Raw genomic sequence first — 21750 nt, 5'->3', positions numbered from 1 at the left:
ATACATTTAGCTCAATTTTAAATTACTTCACCAATCAGTGAAGATAGAGTGAATGCTCTATCTGAACTCCCGAGTGGCGCAGCAGTCTAAGGCACTGCATCTCAGTGCAAGAGGTGTCCTTACAGTCCCTGATTCAAATCCAGGCTGTATCACATCTGGCCTTGAATGGGAGTCCCATAGGGCGGTGCACAATTGGCCCAGCGTCATCCAGGTTTGGCTGGGGTAGGCCGTCATTGTAAGTAAGAATTTGTTTTGAACTGACTTGCCTAGTTAAATAAAGGTTACATTAAGATAGAGCAGCCTGCTGTGGAGCGGTCAGCGATTTAATCTGTACAGGAAAGTCATTAAGACCAACTTGTATTTTGCCTAATAGCATGGTTTAATCATACTGAAAGACAAACACACACACACTGTGCTGCCAGTCACAGTGTAGGGTGTGAGATGTACCTGAAAATATGATGGTGAGGAGAGAGTGAAAGAGGATAGAGGAAGCTTGCCTTGAGGCACTGGGCATCTTGTTATAACATGCATTATCAGAATTCGGCCCCAAAAATTATACCTACGGAGGGGCGGCTTCTATGGAGGAACTCTGAATATGTTTGAACTTCCGAGTTGGTTTAACGTTGGACCAGCTCACAAGGTTGTGTGTGCAGGACTAGCTAACAATGTTGCGTGTGCAGAGCAGCACTAAAATTAAAAACACATCTTACCTTTTTGTAGTTAATAAATCCAATGGGAAATGTGACTAGTATTGACTTGTATTAACTATTTAAAAAGTATTCTGTAATTAAACCTCTCATCCTAATTTCTTAATTATGTTTGTAATGTCAGTAGGCTACAGTAGGCTAACCAATGCTTCAGACGGGAGGGGAGGGGCAGGTAGCCTACACACCCACTGGCAAAGATTTCCAGCTGGCAGGCAGACCCTGGAATACGTTTCTGAGTGACAGAGTGAGTGCTTTGCATAGGCTGTTGCGATTTTTGTGGGAATGGAAAAAAATGCCCAGAACGTGCAATAACGTTACTAACTGAATCCCACACTTTTAAGATAACGGTTTTGCTCCGGGAACAGTATAGATCACTTTAGTTTTCCATTCTGTTCCTCAAATAATTTAGTTATTTTCCATTTTTTGGTTCTGTTCCCTGAATTGGTTCCAACCCCTGGCGCATAGTCAAACTATTTTCTCAGAGAGACATACAGTGCCTTGCGAAAGTATTCGGCCCCCTTGAACTTTGCGACCTTTTGCCACATTTCAGGCTTCAAACATAAAGATATAAAACTGTATTTTTTTGTGAAGAATCAACAACAAGTGGGACACAATCATGAAGTGGAATGACATTTATTGGATATTTCAAACTTTTTTAACAAATCAAAAACTGAAAAATTGGGCGTGCAAAATTATTCAGCCCCTTTACTTTCAGTGCAGCAAACTCTCTCCAGAAGTTCAGTGAGGATCTCTGAATGATCCAATGTTGACCTAAATGACTAATGATGATAAATACAATCCACCTGTGTGTAATCAAGTCTCCGTATAAATGCACCTGCACTGTGATAGTCTCAGAGGTCCGTTAAAAGCGCAGAGAGCATCATGGAGAACAAGGAACACATCAGGCAGGTCCGAGATACTGTTGTGAAGAAGTTTAAAGCCGGATTTGGATACAAAAAGATTTCCCAAGCTTTAAACATCCCAAGGAGCACTGTGCAAGCGGTAATATTGAAATGGAAGGAGTATCAGACCACTGCAAATCTACCAAGACCTGGCCGTCCCTCTAAACTTTCAGCTCATACAAGGAGAAGACTGATCAGAGATGCAGCCAAGAGGCCCATGATCACTCTGGATGAACTGCAGAGATCTACAGCTGAGGTGGGAGACTCTGTCCATAGGACAACAATCAGTCGTATATTGCACAAATCTGGCCTTTATGGAAGAGTGGCAAGAAGAAAGCCATTTCTTAAAGATATCCATAAAAAGTGTTGTTTAAAGTTTGCCACAAGCCACCTGGGAGACACACCAAACATGTGGAAGAAGGTGCTCTGGTCAGATGAAACCAAAATTGAACTTTTTGGCAACAATGCAAAACTTTATGTTTGGCGTAAAAGCAACACAGCTCATCACCCTGAACACAGCATCCCCACTGTCAAACATGGTGGTGGCAGCATCATGGTTTGGGCCTGCTTTTCTTCAGCAGGGACAGGGAAGATGGTTAAAATTGATGGGAAGATGGATGGAGCCAAATACAGGACCAATCTGGAAGAAAACCTGATGGAGTCTGCAAAAGACCTGAGACTGGGACGGAGATTTGTCTTCCATCAAGACAATGATCCAAAACATAAAGCAAAATCTACAATGGAATGCTTCAAAAATAAACATATCCAGGTGTTAGAATGGCCAAGTCAAAGTTCAGACCTGAATCCAATCGAGAATCTGTGGAAAGAACTGAAAACTGCTGGTCACAAATGCTCTCCATCCAACCTCACTGAGATTGAGCTGTTTTGCAAGGAGGAATGGGAAAAAATGTCAGTCTCTCGATGTGCAAAACTGATAGAGACATACCCCAAGCGACTTACAGCTGTAATCGCAGCAAACGGTGGCGCTACAAAGTATTAACTTAAGGGGGCTGAATAATTTTGCACGCCCAATTTTTCAGTTTTTGATTTGTTAAAAAAGTTTGAAATATTCAATAAATGTCGTTCCACTTCATGATTGTGTCCCACTTGTTGTTGATTCTTCACAAAAAAATACAGTTTTATATCTTTATGTTTGAAGCCTGAAATGTGGCAAAAGGTCGCAAAGTTCAAGGGGGCCGAATACTTTCGCAAGGCACTGTATCTCACAAAAACAAAAAGAAATTGGCATCCCGTGAATGCCTAAAATAAATACATCTCTTTATGTTTTATAATACTGCCCTTAATATGTTCAAGGCCCAGTGTTCTTTCGATTTTCTTTTCAAAGTTTTTTCAAGACCTGTAAAGAAACCTTTTCTGAACTCCAGGTAGGCATTCTCAGAATGTCCTCTGAAATTGTCAGGTCTGAGAACTAATGATGGGCACCATTACAATTACACCACTGTTCAAAAGTTTGGGGTCACTTAGAAATGTCCTTGTTTTTTAAAAGAAAAGCACATCTTTCGTCAATTAAAATAACATCAAAGTGATTGAAAAGGGTGTCGTGATGATGTATTAGTTAATGTGACGACTGTTCCTCATCGAATGAATAAATGTTTCTAATTGCATGATTAAATGAATCAAGCAATTATTATCTCATTAACCTGGGGCACCATGGGAAAATTTGTTTTATTGAGTTTCTATTTCCCAAATTAACTCAAAGAACATCAGAATATTGATTTTACAACAGTCGCTAATTAATCAGTTTCCTCTACAGTCTCATTCTGAACGTCGCATAAACCGGGAATCTGCACGGACCCGGGTCTCACCAATGAGTTCGTACCACACCAATCTTAGTTGATTTTTATTTACTAGAAAGCTAAAATTATGATAAAAGATCCACATGCACAAAAACACAGTCTAGCCTATTGATTAGAATTTAGTATAATGGGCCAACACACTATGGCGCGTGTCACCCAAAATGGGAATTTAAAAGAGAGAAAAAGAGAAAGTACACAAGAGAAATATACATTTGGGTGCATTTGTCAGCTATGCTTATTTTAACCCTAGCCTTGCCCCGAACTGCCGCTCTTTTGGGTCAGAATATAATGATGTAATTACGTGTGGGAGGTCTCAGATGAGAAGCTCCGCGTGGGTCGTTTACGCTTTTCAATGACGCACTTCTCCGGCGCAACTCTCTGGTTGTCCTCACGATGTCAGTGTCCTTTTGGTCTGATTCCTCGCCCTTGCTCTGGGAGGGGTCTTCTGAAGACAGACAGCTCTGTAGCTCAGAGCTCACAGTGTAGGAATGAAACAGTGTAGATACCACGATTCGATGGAGAGTGGAGGTTAGGTGGACCGGCTTAAATTCACCCGCTTAGACACAGCTACTCATCAGTAGCATGGGTAGAAAAAGGTCTTCAACCTTGGGTTGAGTTTTGGGTTCATTTACTTTTTAGACCTCGGCTGCAGCTCGGGTCACTTAGTCTGATATGTTTATTCTTCACTCCCAGGTCAGAAGTGGGCGCAACCGCCTTTAGGGCAATTCTCTGGGCGTACGAAGTTAAGAGACAAGGTCTAGATTTTACTCAAATCCAATTTTAGACAACTAACTTCACATTTCATCTTTACCAAAATATTCTCTTTGATTTGGACATTTTCCACACAAAGTACAATGTATAAACATCAAACATATACTGGGAAAACTCTTAAAGTTAATGTTTTCGTAATAACATTATCTATTAACCTTTAATAACAGAACAAAAATTACATTCATTTTCATATTCCATCTATCGTCATGACCACCATTGTGGCTGACAGAAACCATTGTTCCAAAGTCCCTTTATTGCATGTTTAATGTTCTGAGGTTGGTTCTCCATAGTGAGAGGACAAAGGAATGTTGTCTGGTGCCTAAGATTTACCAGGGCATGAGGGGTCATAAAACCCCCAGATCTTCAGACCCCTAGATCTCTCCTCCTATGTTGGGGGTGAGAGATAATCTGTAGGGTTGTGGTCTCCTGTATCCTGACCTGATCAGGACAGTCATGACAACAGTGTAGACATTGTTAATGTTGTAAATTACTATTGTAGCTGGAAACGGCTGATATTGTATCGAATATATACATAGGCGTACAGAGGCCCATTATCAGCAAACATCACTCCTGTGTTTCAATTTCAAATTGTGTTAGCTAATCCAAGTTTATCATTTAAAATGATAATGGATCATTAGATAGCCATTTTTCAATTATGTTAGCACAGCTGAAAACTCTTTTCCTGATTAAAACTGGCCTTCAACGTCAACAGTGAAGAGGCGACTCTGGTGACTCTGGATGCTGGCCTTCTAGGCAGAGTTGCAAAAAAAAAAACACATCTCAGACTGGCCAATAAAAAGAAAAGATTAAGATGGGCAAAAAAAACACAGACACTGGACAGAGGAACTCTGCCTAGAAGGCCAGCATGCCGGAGTCGCCTCTTCACTGTTGACGTTGAGACTGGTGTTTTGCAGGTACTATTTATTGAAGCTGTCAGTTGAGGACTTCGGAGGCGTCTGATTCTCAAACTAGACACTAATGTACTTGTCCTCTTGCTCAGTTGTGCACCAGGGCCTCCTACTCCTCTTTCTATTCTGGTTAAAGCCAGTTTGTGCTGTTCTGTGAAGGGAGTCGTACACAGCGTTGTACGAGATCTTCAATTTTTTGGCAATTGCTCGCATGGAATAGCCTTCATTTCTCAGAAAAATAATAGACTGACGAGCTTCAGGAGAAAGTTCTTTGTTTCTGGCCATTTTGAGACTGTAATCGAATCCACCAATGCTGATGTTCCAGATACTCATCTAGTCTAAAGATGGCCAATTTTATTGTTTATTTAAATCAGCACAACCATTTTCAGCTGTGCTAACATAATTGCAAAAGGGCTTACTGTCAGGACGACCGCCGGTCTACTAGCTGCCACCGATCACCTTTTCCTTTTCTGTTTGTTACGTCTTATTGGTTGCACCTGTGTCTTGTTTGAGTTTTGGTTCAGGACTATATAAGCCTGTTTGGTCCGCCTGCTTTTGTGCGGCCTTGTTTTCTGTTAGTCTAGGTTGGTTGCGTGTTGTGTTCCCTGTCTGTTTGTGCCCAGTTTTGGGTTGGACACTTTTGTCTTCGCCTGTTGTTTTTGGCGTTAATTGTGGATTCCGCAATAAAGTTCAGTTTCCCACATTTTCTTCTGCTCTCTGCACTTGACTCCGCACCCACCACTCCAGGCTTTGTGACACTTTCTAATGATCAATTAGCCTTTTAACTTTTTATGGCTGGGGGCAGTATTGAGTAGCTTGGATGAATAAGGTGCCTAAAGTAAACGGCCTGCTCCTCAGTCTCAGTTGCTAATATATGCATATTATTATTAGAATTGGATAGAAAACACTCTAAAGTTTATAAAACTGTTTGAATGATGTCTGTGAGTATAACAGAACTCATATGGCAGGAAAAATCCTGAGTTGAAATCAAAAAAGGAAGTCAGAAATCTGAGCTTTGTATGTATTCACCAGAGTCCCCAATGAAATCCCCTTGAGATATTAATGACTGCCTAGGGGTTCCACTAGATGTCAACCATCAATAGAAATTATAATGCGACTTCTATGATGTTGTGGGAGTGAATGATAGCAGAATCAGTCAGGTGTCTGGCAGTCAGCCATTTTCTGATCATGCTTATTCCACGTGGTAGTCACTTGCGTTCTATTGCTCACAAAGACAAGAAGGAGCACTCCGGTTGGAACTTTATTGAAGCTATATGTTAAAAACATCCTAATGATTGATTCTGTACTTAGTTTCTTCGACATGTAATATCACGTTTTGAAGTATCTGTCCGATATAACGCTGACCAGAATTAGCGCTTGGATATGTATACCAAACGCGCTAACTAAAGAAGGTATTTGGACATAAATAACGGACATTTTCGAACAAAACAAACACTTATTGTGGGGATTCCTGGAGTGCTTTCTGATGTAGATCATCAAAGGTAAGGGAATATTTATCATGTAATTTCTTGTTTATGTTGACGCCATTTTTGCGACTATGGTGTTTTTACTTCTGAGCGCCGTCTCAGATTATTGCATGTTTTTTTTTAAATCTGACACAGCGGTTGCATTAAGGAGAGGTATATCTATAATTCCATGTGTATAACTTGTATTATCATCTACATTTATGATGAGTATTTCTGTTGAATCGATGTGGCTATGCAAAATCACTGGATGTTTTTGGAACTAGTGAATGTAACGCGCCAATGTAAACTCAGATTTTCTGATATAAATATGAACTTTATCAAACAAAACATGCATGCATTGTGTAACATGATGAAGATTATCAAAGGTTAGTAATAGTTAGTTAATTTTATCTCTATTTGCGTTTTTTCTCTCTCTCTCTTTGGCTGGTAAAATTGGCTGTGTATTTTTAGTGAGTTGTTGGTGACCTAACATAATCGTTTGTGGTGCTTTCGCCGTAAATTCTATTTGAAATCGGACACTGTGGTGGGATTAACAACAAGACTACCTTGAAAACGATATTAAAATCATGTATGTTTGAGGAAATTTAATTATAAGATTTCTGTTCTTTTGAATATGGCGCCCTGTACCTTCACTGGATGTTGTTATATCGCTCCCGGTAACGGGATCTCAGCCATAAGAAGTTAAAATGATAAACTTGGATTAGCTAACACAACGCGCAATTAGAACACAGGAGTGTTGGTTGCTGATAATGGGCTTCTGTACGCCTATGTAGATATTCCATAAGAAATCAAGCCATTTCCAGCTGCAATAGTCATTTACAACATTAACAATGTCTACACTGCATTTCTAAGTGACCCCAAACCTTTGAACGGTAGTGTATATTCTAATAATCTGTTAACAGTATCTTGTAACTAAAAAGCCACCCGTATATTCCGGACGTATATTTTAGTGTGTGGAGATGACACATCCCTTTTTGCAGCCTATGTTACCATATCTGTGTGTGCATTTTGGAGCTATCTGCTCTAAACGCAGCATCGTACAGATTGAGACCGGCGATGACGACCGCCGAGCACCGCCCGAACAGGCAGGGGAGCCACCTTCATGACAGTACTCCCCCCCTGACGCGCGGCTCCCGCAGCTGGCCTCGAGGGGGACACGGGGGGCAAGGCGCAGGGCGTTCCGGGTGGAGGCGGTGGAAGTCCAAAATGTCCCCCACCGTTACCCAGCACCTCTCCTCCGGACTGTACCCCTCCCAGTCCACAAGGTACTGTAGGCCCCTCACCCGGCGTCTCGAGTCCAGAATAGTGCGTACTATGTACGCCGGGGACCCCTCAATGTCCAGAGGGGGCGGAGGGACCTCAGGCACCTCACCTTCTTACAGCGGACCAGCCACCACTGGCCTGAGGAGAGACACATGAAACGAGGGGTTAATACGATAGTAAGTAGGAAGCTGTAACTTATAACACACCTCGTTTATCCTCCTCAGGACTTTGAATGGCCCTACACACTACGGCCCCAGCTTCCGGCAGGGCAGGCGGAGGGGAAGGTTTCGGGTCGAGAGCCAGACCCGGTACCCCGGTGCAAACACGGGGGCCTCACTGCGGTGCTGGTCAGTGCTCTTCTTCTGCCGTCCACCCGCCTGTTTTAAAGATTCCTGGACGGCTCTCCAGGCGTCCTTCGAGCGCTGCACCGTAGGAGCCTCGGTCTGGCTCTGATGAAATGGAGCCAGGACCGGCTGGTAGCCCAAAACGCACTGGAAGGGAGACATGTTAGTAGAGGAGTTCTAAGCGAGCTCCGCCCATGGGAAGTACCTCGCCCACTCACCAGGCCAGTTCCGGCGATATGACAGCAGAAACCTACCCACATCCTCTTTTACTCTCTCCACCTGCCCATTACTCTCGGAGTGGAAACGCGAGGTCAGGCTGACCGAGACCCCCAGCCGTTCCATAAACACCCTCCAAACTCTGGACGTGAACTGGGGACCCTGATCAGAAACGATGTCCTCAGGCACCCCGTAGTGCCGGAAGACATGGGTAAATAGAGTCTCCGCAGTCTGCAGGGCCGTAGGGAGACCGGGCAACGGGATGAGACGGCAGGACTTAGAAAACCTATCCACAATGACCGGGATCGTGGTACTTCCCTGAGACAGGGGAAGGTCGGTGAGAAAGTCCACCGCCAAGTGCGACCACGGCCGTTGTGGAATGGGGAGGGGCTGTAACTTCCCTCTAGGCAGGTGTCGAGGAGCCTTGCTCTGAGCGCACACCGAGCAGGAGGAGACATAAAACCTCACGTACTTAGCCAACGTGGTCCACCAGTACCTCCCCCTAAGACTCCGCACTGTCCTCTCGATGCCAGGATGACCCGAGGAGTGTAGTGTATGGGCCCATCGAATCAACTTATCACGGACACCAAGCGGCACGTACCAAACCCCTGCTGGACAATGAGGGGGTGCTGGTTCCATCCGTGCCGCCCACTCGATCTCTGCGTCCACCTCCCATACCATCGGACATGAAGCTGGGAGGAGAAATGAAGCTGGGAGGATGGGAGTCGACTCGATGGACCGCTCCTCGGTATCACAGAGGCGGGACAGCGTGTCGGCCTTAGTATTTTGGGAGCCTGGCCGATATGAAATCGTGAACCGGAAACGGGTAAAGAACATGGCGCACCTAGCATGACGTAGATTCAATCTCCTCGCTACCCGGATATACTCGAGATTACGATGGTCAGTCCAGATGAGGAAAGGGTGCTTAGCCCCCTCAATCCAATGTCTCCACACCTTCAGAGCCTTGACAAAAGCTAACAACTCCCGGTCCCCCACGTCATAGTTCCGCTCCGCCGGGCCGAGCTTCTTCGGAAAAAAAGCACAGGGGCGGAGCTTTGGTGGCGTGCCCGAGTGCTGTGATAGCACGGCTCCCACCCCAGCAGGGCTCCCACCCCAGCCTCGGACGCGTCCACCTCCACTTTGAACGCCAAAGAGGGGTCCGGATGCGCAAGCACGGGTGAGTCGGTGAACAGCCCCTTCAGAGGAGTGAAAGCTTTGCCCGCCACTGCTGACCACCGCAAACGTGCCGGTTCTACCTTCAGCAGTGAGGTAATGGGAGCAGCCACCAGACCAAAACCCCGGATAAACCTCCGGTAGTAATTGGCAAACCCTAAAAACCGCTGCACCTCCTTTACCGTGGTCGGAGTCGGCCAATTACGCACGGCTGTAACGCGGTCACACTCCATCACCACCCCAGAGGTGGAAATGCGATAACCCAGGAAGGAAACGGCTTGTTTGGAGAACACACATCTCAGCCTTGACGTACAGGTCATGCTCCAGCAGTCGCCTAAGTACCTTACGCACCAGAGACACGTGCGCGGCGCGGGTGGTGGAATAGATCAGTATGTCATCGATGTACACTACCACCCCCTGCCCCCTGCCCGTGCAGGTCTCTGAAAACGGCTGGAGCATTCTTCAACCCATATGGCATGATGAGGTACTCATAATGGCCAGATGTGGTACTAAATGTGGTCTTCCACTCATCCCCTCCCCGGATACGCACCAGGTTATATGCGCTCCTAAAGTCCAGTTTTGTGATGAAACGCACCCCGTGAAATGTCTCCACCCCTGTGGCGATGAGAGGTAGCGGGTAACTAAACCCCACTGTGATTAAATTTAGACCTCTATAATCAATGCACGGACGCAGACCTCCCTCCTTCTTCACAAAAAAGAAACTCGAGGAGACGGGTGGAGGGCCGAATGTACCCCTGTCCCAGAGATTCAGTGACGTATGTCTCCATAGCCACTGTTTCCTCCTGGGACAACAGGGTACATGTGACTCCTTGGAAGTGCAGCGTTCTCCAGGAGGTTTATCGCGCAGTCCCCTCGTCGATGGGGTGGTATTTGGGTGATAGCTAAATCGGCATATTCAGAGGGAATGTGCACAGTGGAATCCTGGTCTGGACTCTCCACCGTTGTCACACCGATGGAAACTCCTTTGCACCTGCCTGAACACTCCTCTGACCACCTTCGAAGAGCCCCCTGTCTCCGTGAAATCACCGGATTGTGATGAGCCAGCCAGGGAATTCCCAGCACCACTGGAAACGCAGGTGAATCAAAAAGGAAGAGACTAATCCGCTTCATATGATTCCCCTGAGTTACCATGTCCAGTGGAACCGTGGCCTCCCTGACCAGCCCTGACCCTAATGGTCGGCTATGTAAGGCGTGCACAGGAAAAGGTTGGTCTAACGACACCAGGGGAATCCCTAGCCTTAACGCGAGCCCACGATCCATGAAGTTCCCAGCTGGCCTGAATCTACTAGCGCCTTATGCTGTAGAGAGGGAGAAAACCCAGAAAAATAAATTAGCAAAAACATATGGTGCACAGAAAGCTCTGGGTGAGTCTGATGCTGACTCGCCTGGGGTGAACGAGGAGTGCTCTGCCTGCCATCCCGACTCCCAGACGAGCTCCTCCGATCGGCAGTGTGTCCTCTCCGACCACACCCGTTGCAGGAGGAACCTCCTCCATGGGGATTGGAGCAGGAGGGCCTGGAGGTGGAATCAACAGGGCCCGTTCTGGACGCCCGCGGGTAGCCAGCAGGTTGTCTAGTCGAGTGGACATGTCGATCAGTTCATTGAGGGTGGTGTCCCGACACGCTAGCTCCATGCTAGCTCCATGCGGATGTCCTCCCGGAGCCTACAACGATAGTGGTCCATCGTTCCACCCCGCTCCTGCAGCTAAGGTCCGGAACTCCAGTGCAAAGTCCTGCACGCTCCTCGTCTCCTGTCGCAGGTGGAACAGCCATTCACCTGCCGCTCGGCCCTCTGGTGGGTGGTCGAACATGGCCCGGAAACAACGGGTGAACTCTCCGAGTCTGGGCCATTCCACACTGCGTTGGCCCACTCCAGGGCTCGACCCGTCAGACAGGAGACGAGGACGCTCACGCTCTCCTTCCCCGAGGGAGTCGGACGACCGGTAGCCAGGTACAGCTCCAGTTGTAGTAGGAACCCCTGGCACCCAGCCATCCCCCCCCATCGTACTCCATGCGGAGCGCCAGACGCAGGGCATCGGATCCGGACGCTGAAGGAGGGGTAGGTGGTGCTGGTGGAAGAGGCGCTGGAGGTGAGGTAGGGAGGCCACTCCTCTCCCATCAGTCCATCCTCTCCATCATCTGGTCCATAGCCGGCCCAATCCGGTGGAGAATGGTTGTATGATAGAGGACCCTCTCCTCCATCGATGGGAGAGGAGGTGCGGCTGCTCCTGCTGACTCCATGAAAAGGTGCGGGATTCTGTCACGAGTTACTAGGAGGGGAAGGTAGGAGTCAGGCGCAGAGAGCAGAGGGTTCAATGATTTGTATAATTTAATTATCCGGAGAAAACGCTCACACCAAACACAGGCCGCATACACACTGACCAACCCAAAACACAGGGTAAACGATCCGGAGAACAAAACCATATCCACAATCAACAGTCAACACAAAATAATCCAACACATACCTAAGCGGGCCTAACCGGCTTAAATAGACAAAAATCAAGAAACACAAAAGGAACAGGTGCAACTAATAAGACTAAACTAACAGAAAAGGAAAAAGGGATCGGTGGCGGCTAGTAGACCGGTGACGACGACCGCTGAGCACCGCCCGAACAGGCAGGGGAGCCAACTTCGGTGGGAGTCGTGACAATGTGAAGGAGGCAATCCTGCCTGCCATTCTCATCAGCAGAATGATGTTTACTGTCATAAGTTTTGTCCTGGAGGCAGAACTGAGCAATTACCCCCTTTGATAGGCCAAATGCAAAGTCAAAATTGCCTATATTGTAAAAATGTATGAAAACAAAAATGTTCTTTTTAACCTTAATTTAACCAGGTTTTATGTCTTTGTGGCTGTGCCAGCTAGTGATCACTCTGCAGAGCTGCCTCCAGAACAAGATTCATTACGAAAAACAGTAACCTGCTCCCCATCATCCCCAGCCCAACCTGAGACAAATCCAGCCCAACCTGAGACACATCCAGCCCAGCCTGAGACACATCCGTCTGCCTGACCTGCTGGCACTGATCCCAGAACAGCCACTGAGCTGAATCACAGGATTTCACAGGCTGCCTCACACACTCTCACTGCTGCCTCATACACAGAGAAACACTCTCTTTCTCAATCTCTCTCAAATACTTTCTCTTTTACTGCAGCCTGATGTTCACATGGGCAGCTTTCTTCTCATTCAATATCTCCCTCTAAGAGAGCAGAGGATGGAAAGCTAAGCCTGCCATGAGTCATGTAAAGATGGACCTGACAACTTCATACACCTGCTAACAGGTTCACATATAACAAACAGGATGCACTGAGCTAGAAACTCTTATTACGTACCTTGATCCTGTTCAACACACACACACACACTAAAACAGAGGTTCAGGTGCATGCATTTTAGGACATTCACACACACACACACACACACACACACACACACACACACACACACACACACACACACACACACACACACACACACACACACACACACACACACACACACACAATATCCCTTTCTTTTCTCCACACTATTGTATCACATTCTATGGATCATAGAGATCATATTAGTATTCTAATTCCTAATTATGTTATGGATGGCCTTGGTCCCATAATCTTCCACACAGTGCAACTCCATTTTGTAAATACTGGAATGGGATCAATCCAGCGAGACACCACTGCTGTGTATCACCGAACTGTATATCACAGTGTTTCCATCCAATTCTACTCAACATGACTCCAAGTCATTACAGTTCACAGCCAAGTCACTGAACCCCCTGGTAAAGACTATTACCGAGAAAAGCTAGCTAGAATGTCCTAAAAAGAGCATCAAAGAGCTACAAAGTAAATAACCTCATTCCCCTGAACAGCATGATGGGACAGAGAGTAAACTTTGTTTTTCTCGTGGTAGTATCTGCAGAGTGTGAGTGTGAGTGTGAGTGTGAGTGTGAGAGTGAGTGAGAGACACAAAAACTTCTGACCCACTGGGAATGTGATGAAAGAAATAAAAGCTGAAATATTTTTTTATTTTTTATAATAAAGTGGTGATCCTAACTGAACTGGATTAAATGTCAGGAATTGTGAAAAACTAAGTGTAAATGTATTTGACTAAGGTGTATGTAAACTTCCGACTTCAACTGTATTATTTTGAATATAATGTTTACTGTTCATTTCTGTATGTTCATTAAATTTTTTTCATACACCTGTTTTTGCCAATAAAGCCCGTTTTAAATTGAGATTGAGAGAGCACCTGCTTGAGAACACCTGCGTGGTTGCACCTGCGTGAGAGCACCTGCTCCAGGGCTGTATGCCACAGCTCACAGACAGGGTGACAGAAGGCTGGGGCAGCTAGGTACCCTCAGCTACCCATAACCCCCCTCTCTCTCTGGGCCCTGATGCCGCCTCCCGCCCAACCCTTGGCAGGCTAAGCCACGTGCATCGTGATCCCAATTACAGAGGGGTGATAAATATAGCCGTGTCACAACGCGGGAAAGTCACCGGCTGAGAGACAGGCAAAGCAGGCCCGGAGAAACAATGGTGAAGGTTACAGTGTTGTTTTCTTAGTTGCCATTCGCTGGTGTTGTCTGAACTGTAGTGTTTTCAAGGGTTGGCTGAGCCTGACAGGGGCCCTGCAGGAGACAGGTGAGACAGGTCTTCAGGTCCTCTCCCCTAAGCCTGGAGACCAAAGGTGGCCCAACGTCACATTATGAGAGACGGACCCCATGTCATCAACGCGACCTCAGGAAGAGATACTGGTGCATCCTGGTGGTGGGTGTGTGTGTGTGGGGGGGGGGGGGGGGGATCACTGCAGGCTGACAGAGGCTAAACTCACTGGTCCAACACTCCTCACTGCAGCAAAATACAGCCAGATCTGGGTTCAAATCCTATTCGCTAACTTTCATATACTATAGCTGCCCTTTTTGAAGCGTGCCAGGTGAAAGAAAATAAACTATTTAAACCCAGGTTTGGATAGGATACAGCTAATGTCTTACAAAACTCACTGCTGCAGCCATAGATAGCCTGGATATACAATGCTGTAGCCTACAGTACATCTCTATGGGTGTGCTGCAGAGCCAAGGGGAAAAGAAAGTATTGTTGCAGCACAGCACAGCCAGGAGCTTAAATGCAGGGTGTGAATTACTGTACATGAATGGCAGTAAGAGTGAATGCGATGGTGGATTATACAGAATTAGCTAGACATCAGTAAGAGTGGTAAAACTACACATTAGAATGGAAGTAGTTGTCACTACATTGTAAATATAGTTAAGAGTGACAATTATAGGGTGGAAATCTCAAGTGATTAATATGGAGCAGAATGTTAATCCTAATGTTGATTACGATCTAAAGATAATCATTCTGTTCGCATTGTATAGGAGCGGCATGATCATATCTCTGTTTCTTATTGTCTAAGGTGAGGTGGCTATGCACCTGATTGACCTGGTTATTTTCTCTGTTCCTGAGCTACTTCGCCTCTCGATAAATTCCGGTAGCTAGCTAACAGAGAGAGAGAGAGAGTGGACTAAAATCACTCCATTATAAATGATTCAATTCCCCTCTCCAGGGCTAAGCAACCAGCTTTGTGCTATTGCCTTACTCCCTTTGTCGTGCACACACACACAAACACGTGTCTTGAGGTAATGGAGTGTGCAGGTAGCCTGCCTGATGTGCACTGGCACTGTCATTTCATTTATACAAAATGCACTGTTTATGCCCCGTTTATTTATCACAAGATCACTTTCAACACCCCTGCCTGAAGCTGAGGTTCCACACAGAGCATAGGGCCATTGAGGGAACTAAAAGCAGTGTTTTCCCTCCAGCTTCCACAAACGCACAAAGGCAGGCGTGAGCAGGCAGACACACACACACACACACAAGCTTCAAAAATTTACTCGCTCTCTCCCCCTGTGTCTAGCTCTCAAACACTCTCTCACACAAACACCTTGCCAAGGGAGAGACTTTTTACTTTTCACTTTCTTCATCCCCCCGATAGCAGCAGAGCAACAGCACCACACACACAGGTATTCATATTCACAGAGTGTGGGGGGGGGGGGGGGGGGGGGGGCGGTTGAATAGAACCCCAAGATGTGGTTGATTAGAATATTACCTAGTCAACAGGCCAACCACATCTTGGGGCCAGGTTTCTGGACCGAGATTAAGCTTTCCCCTGGAATGATAAACACGCTGAAAATATCCATTAAAAACCCATAGAGTTGATTGACACACTGGAGATCCCTATCAAAATCCGTCAGTTTATACTAGAGATATGTGACAGAGCTACAGTCCAGCGGTGTTTGTCAGAACATGAGACTTCCCGAAAATCGGTCTTCGCATGAAAACGTCTGAACGGTTTCACCTATAAACTACCATTCAATAAAAAGGGGAGACTCTCACGAACACGACGATGTTCTCCTTTTTGCTCACAGGACTTGTCTGAAGGTAACAAGTACTGCTTTATTTAACCCTTCGATTTTTTTGTGGGTTTGAAATTGACTCAACCATTTTTTTGGGGGGGTTGGTTGACTCATTTTTTTTTCTTCCCCCAATGGGGGGGGGGGGGGTCTGTCTCTTTCCTTTTTTCCTTCCTGTCTGTCTGTTTCTCTACAACTGACACGCATACACACACGCGCCTGCAGATGTAATATGTTCCACTGAAATGAGAAGAAAGCTGGACACACACACCCTAACTCTAGACCACAATAACATCGGAAATGGAGTCGCAAGATGAAAACGTTATTTCCGCTAGCTGTGAATGTTTTAGCTATGCGATTCTGTCCAGTTAAAAACTGAAAATGAATAACCCCAAATCCTCTTCTTTTTACCTTTAACTAAGAACAAATTCTTATTTACAATGACAGCAGGTTAACAGCCTTGTTCAGGGGCAGAGCAACAGATTTTTAGCTTGTCAGCTCAGGGATTTGCTCAAGCAAGCTTTGGGTTACTGGCCAAACACACTAACAACCAGGCTACCTGCTGCACCTCTATGGCTACCTGTGGCGTGTAACTAACCCGATAAGGAATCCTGTAGCAAACACACCACTATATCAGGTTTTCATCTGGAGTGGTACATGGAAATACACAGTGTATTGTCCTCTTTGCATTGTCTTTTGATCCCATTCTGGTCCCATGTGGATCAGTTGGTAGAGCATGGATTCGATTTCCATGGAGGACCAGTACGAATGAAAATGTATGCACTCACTACTGTAAATCTCTCTGGATAAGAAAGTCTGTTAAATGACTCAAATGTAGATGTATAATTAATTTTTGCATCACCACCAAGGGTTGGTGGCTATAAGGACAGTGATATGGCTTGTTTGCAGTGCAGGCAGCTCATTCTTTCCAATACAACACAATCTGAATATGCCAATCAACTATACAACTAAACTCATTTAAAAAGGGAATCTCAAAGTTCAAAGCATCTGCTTCAAGTGAGCCATAAAGTCTCCAGACCATCAGAGACAGAAGCAGATCCAAATTAAATAATAGGATCAGGTCCAGATATTCAATTAAAACCAGTGAAGCAGGAGAAATGTGTCTCTCTGACGACGAGCTACAACCAGTACAGACAGATTGTTTGCTGAGACTGTGTGAATTTGTATGTGCGTGTGCTTGTGCGCGTGTGGTCACAAGGAGAGTTGATAATTGTCACAATAATCGTGTTCCTATTTGAGCGTGGAGAAAGCCGACAGTAAAACATTAGCTCCGCTCCTCATGAGTGGCTTTGACTCGCTGTCTCTCACATATCAGATACAATCTGAAAAAGATGGCCGGCAAGAACTATGGCGAAGATGAAGATTACAATGTCTCCATCCCAAACTGCACCCCATTCCCTAGATAGTACCCGGGCCAGGGCCCGTGGTCAAAAGTAGTTTACTACAGAATATAGGGGAAAGGGAGCCATTTGGAATGCACCCAATAACAATACTGATAGATGGTGATGACAGTGGTGATGATAAGAATGAAAATGGAAGATGAAAGTGATGATGACTTTGATGATAATGGCCGTAACAAAGATGACAATATAAGAGGAATGCGATGGGAGACCAAACAGTGAGCCATTTAAAATCAAGGAGAAACGAGAGAAGAGAGCGGCATTAGAAAAACAAACCATGCCCTCTAAACTAAAAACTACAGCATAGAGTTGACAGGGCAGCAGCAGCAATGCAGCAGCAATAATAGAATTGTAACAAATCAGTCTCTGCAGGGAACATCATATTGGTTATTTCCAAACCACGGCCTCCACTGAACAATACGTCTACATTTCATATAGGACCAATCTTTCTGCTGCTGATTCCTCATCTCTGGGTCTCCACAGGGTGGTGTAATATCCCCCTTTCACTTCGCACTGTTGTATTATCAAAATAGCACACCTTACCTCAGAAAAGTTTTCACTTCATATAAAAGGTAGATGTGAAAACAATCAAGAAAAGTGTCGGGGAAGATCTAAAGAGATTTCAGAGATAAGCGTTCGAGAGACAAGCAAACAATGCACATAGACTTCTCTCTACCAGGTAACGCTGTGGATAAGGGCATTGGGCCAGTAACTGAAAGGTTGCTGGTTCAAATGCCTGAGCAGACTAGGTGAAAAAAATCTGCTGATATGGCCTTGAGAATGACATGTAACCCTAATTGCTCCTGCTCTGTATGTTGCTCTTGTTAAGAAAGTCTGCTAAAGGACTTCAATGTAAAATGTACTCAACACTGCATTACATGAAGGCAGCAGGTAGCCTAGTGGTCAAGAGGTAGGTCCAGTAACTGAAAAGTTGCTGGTTTGAATCTCCGAGCAAGGCACTTAACCCTAATTCCTCCTGTAAGTTGCTCTGGATAAGAGTGTCTCCTAAAAATGACTCAAAATTAAGTTAAATCGGGAGCTTTCATTATACCATTAGTTAATCCAATAATCCACACACCCAGGTTGTCCTTGTACCAGTTATATCTGGCTAAGTTTGTGTGTGAACTGAGGAAGATATAGCATTAGGAACATTTTGACACTGACACTCGGTTATCCAGAGATTCCTGGAATCAGGAGGGAATAAACAGGAAATCGGAGAATCCTTCAACCAGGATTTCTGGAAAACATGGGCATTTTGGGAATGTTGTGCAACCCTGGCAACGATCCTATCAGGGAATGTTTTTTTGTACTGACCTGTCGATGATTCCACACATGTCGATTTGGAGATCGCTGTAGTTTCCTATCAGCATCTGTTGTACCTTGATGAGATCCACAGCATTGTTATCCACATGGATGTGTCTCATACAGCCTTGGAACACGTTGAAGGGGTTTCTGCACTCCTGGTTATTCTCACTGTCCGGGCAACCTGTATTAGACCAAACGACAGCCATAAATCAACGCCCATTTACAAGTAGGCATTACAAAAGACAGGTGGTCAATAAAAACAGGCCAAAGCCATTGCCCCATGATAAAGGATTACAAAGATATGTTGTATCTCATACAGTAGCGAAGAAGAGTACAGCTTGTATATTCAGAGGACAGCTTGTATATTCAGGGTATACAATATAAGAAGAATATTCAGAGCACAGCTTGTATATTCAGAGGACAGCTTGTATGTTCAGAGGACAGCTTGTATGTTCAGGGTATACAATATAAGAAGAATATTCAGAGCACAGCTTGTATATTCAGAGGACAGCTTGTATGTTCAGAGGACAGCTTGTATGTTCAGGGTATACAATATAAGAAGAATATTCAGAGCACAGCTTGTATATTCAGAGGACAGCTTGTATGTTCAGAGGACAGCTTGTATGTTCAGGGTATACAATATAAGAAGAATATTCAGAGGACAGCTTGTATATTCAGAGGACAGCTTGTATATTCAGAGGACAGCTTGTATATTCAGAGGACAGCTTGTATATTCAGAGGACAGCTTGTATATTCAGAGTATAGCTTGTATATTCAGAGATCAGCTTGTATATTCAGTGTATAGCTTGTACAGTATATACACTGAGTATACAAAATATCAAGCATTAGGAACACATTCCTAATATTGAGTTGTACCTCCCCCCTTTTCCCCTCAGAACAGCCTCAATTTGTCGGGGCATGGACTCTACAAGGTGTCGAAAGCGTTTCACAGGGATGCTTCCCCATGTTGACTCCAATGCTTCCCACAGTTGTGTCAAGTTGGCTGGATGTCCTTTTTTGGTGGACCATTCTTGATACACACGGGAAACTGTTGAGTGTGAAAAACCCAGCAGCTTTTGCAGTTCTTGACAGAAACCGGTGCACTTGACACCTACTACCGTTCAAAGGCATTTCAAATTTTTGTCTTGCCCATTCACCCTCTGAATGGGAGAAGCATATGCTCCCGAGTGGCGCAGTTGTCTAAGGCATTGCATCTCAGTGCTAGAGGTGTCACTGCAGACCCTAGTTCGATCCCAGGCTGTATTACAACTGGTAGTGATCGGGGGTCCCATAGGGGGGTGCACAATTGCCCCACTGTTGCCCAGGTTGTGGAAGGGGTAGGCCGTCATTGTAAAATAAGAATTTCTTCTTAACTGACTTGCCTAGTTAAATAGAAATAAAATGAATTCTCAAATCTTACAAATACTTCTTTAACCTCTCTCCTCCCTTTCATCTATAGGTGAGATCAATAAGAGATAATAGTTTTCACCGGGATTCACCTATGCCAGCGAAAGTGTAAAAAATGTGGAAAAAGTCAATGGGTCTTGTGCAAGACACGTAACCCTAATTGCTCCTGCTCTGTATGTTGCTCTGGTTACGAACGTCTGCTAAAGGACTTCAATGTATAATGTACCAAACTCAACACCGAAGTTACATGAAGTTACACAGGCAGCATGTAGCCTAGCGGTCAAGAGGTAGGTCCAGTAACTGAAAAGTTGCTGGTTCGAATCTCCGAGCAAGGCACTTAACCCTAATTGCTCCTGTAAGCCGCTCTGGATAAGAGAATTTCCTAAAAATGACTCAAAATTAAGTTAAATCAGGAGCTTTCATAATACCATTAGTTCATCCAATAGTCCACACACCCAGGTTGCCCTTGTACCAGTTATATCTGGCTAAGTTTGTGTGTGAACTGAGGAAGATATAGCATTAGTGACACTGACACTCGGTTATCCAGAAATTCCTGTTACGAGATTCCTGGAATCAGGAGGGAATAAACAGGAAATCGGAGAATTCTTCAACCAGGATTTCTGTAAAACATGGGAATTTTGGGAATGTTGTGCAACCCTAGCAACGATCCTATCAGGGAATGGTGTTTTGTACTGACCTGTCGATGATTCCACACATGTCGATTTGGAGATCGCTGTAATATCGACATACAGTTCCGAATGCATTGTATATTCAGAGTACAGGTTGTATATTCCAGAGTGAAGGCCAAGTGTTGAACACGGGAGATTTTCTAAGCATAACTGTTATTCTGCTTGATTTCCAGTGTGTGTGGGCTGTGGACACAGAGCTGGTGCTGCCTGGCTCTCTGCTAAAGGTATTTAAATGACGTGACAAGGCTTCCAAAAATATTTTGCTGAGGGGAAGAAGGGAGAGGGGGACAGAGAGACAAACACAGAATCCAAACAGAGAAACAATGCTCTGAGGGAAGCTAAAGTGGAGGAGGAGAGTTCCTGCAGTCTGGTTAAGAAGCTCTATGCTTCTCTGCACTAAGCCCTGAGATCAAACGCTACTGGTCCAAAACAAATCTTGATACACATATGCACCAAAGGTTACCCTTGACTATCTAACTGCAATTAGGATTAGTCTCTGGAAAGCCAAGTAGTATTTATGATTACAGCGAAGAGTTTTTCCTGGTCATGTGACACAGTCAGAAAAAAACCTGAGGTCCAATGTACACTAAGTGCACAAAACATTAGGAACACCTGCTCTTTCCATGACATAGACTGACCAGGTGAATCCAGGTGAAAGCTATGGTCCCTTATTGATGTCACCTGTTAAATCCACTTCAACCAGTGTAGATGAAGGAGAGGAGACATGTTAAAGAAGGTTCCTTAAGCCTTGAGACAATTGAGACATGCATTGTGTATGTGTGCCGTTCAGATGGTGAATGGGCAAGACAAAATATTGAAGTGTCTTTGAACAGGGTATGGTAGTAGGTGCCAGGCGCAGCGGTTTGAGTGCGTCAAGAACTGTAACGCTGCTGGGTTTTTCACACTCAACAGTTTCCTTTGTGT

At 45.1% G+C, this 21750-nt stretch overlaps 1 protein-coding gene across 2 annotated transcripts in view; it reads right to left on the bottom strand.

Annotated features, from left to right (window-relative positions):
* The window catches only part of LOC110537019 (contactin-associated protein-like 4), a 219319-nt gene that overhangs the window by 93584 nt on the left and 103985 nt on the right, over positions 1–21750 (bottom strand). For both annotated transcript variants that reach the window (XM_021622727.2, XM_021622728.2), the window contains exon 10: positions 18740–18911. In XM_021622727.2, the coding sequence (XP_021478402.2) occupies positions 18740–18911 (172 nt within the window). The remainder of the gene's footprint in view (positions 1–18739; positions 18912–21750) is intronic.

This window comes from Oncorhynchus mykiss, chromosome 12 (assembly GCF_013265735.2).
Source record: "Oncorhynchus mykiss isolate Arlee chromosome 12, USDA_OmykA_1.1, whole genome shotgun sequence".
In the NCBI taxonomy this organism is placed as follows: domain Eukaryota; kingdom Metazoa; phylum Chordata; class Actinopteri; order Salmoniformes; family Salmonidae; genus Oncorhynchus; species Oncorhynchus mykiss.
The sequence above is the reverse complement of the archived record's forward strand: the minus strand, read 5'-3'. Positions and strand labels throughout refer to the sequence as shown.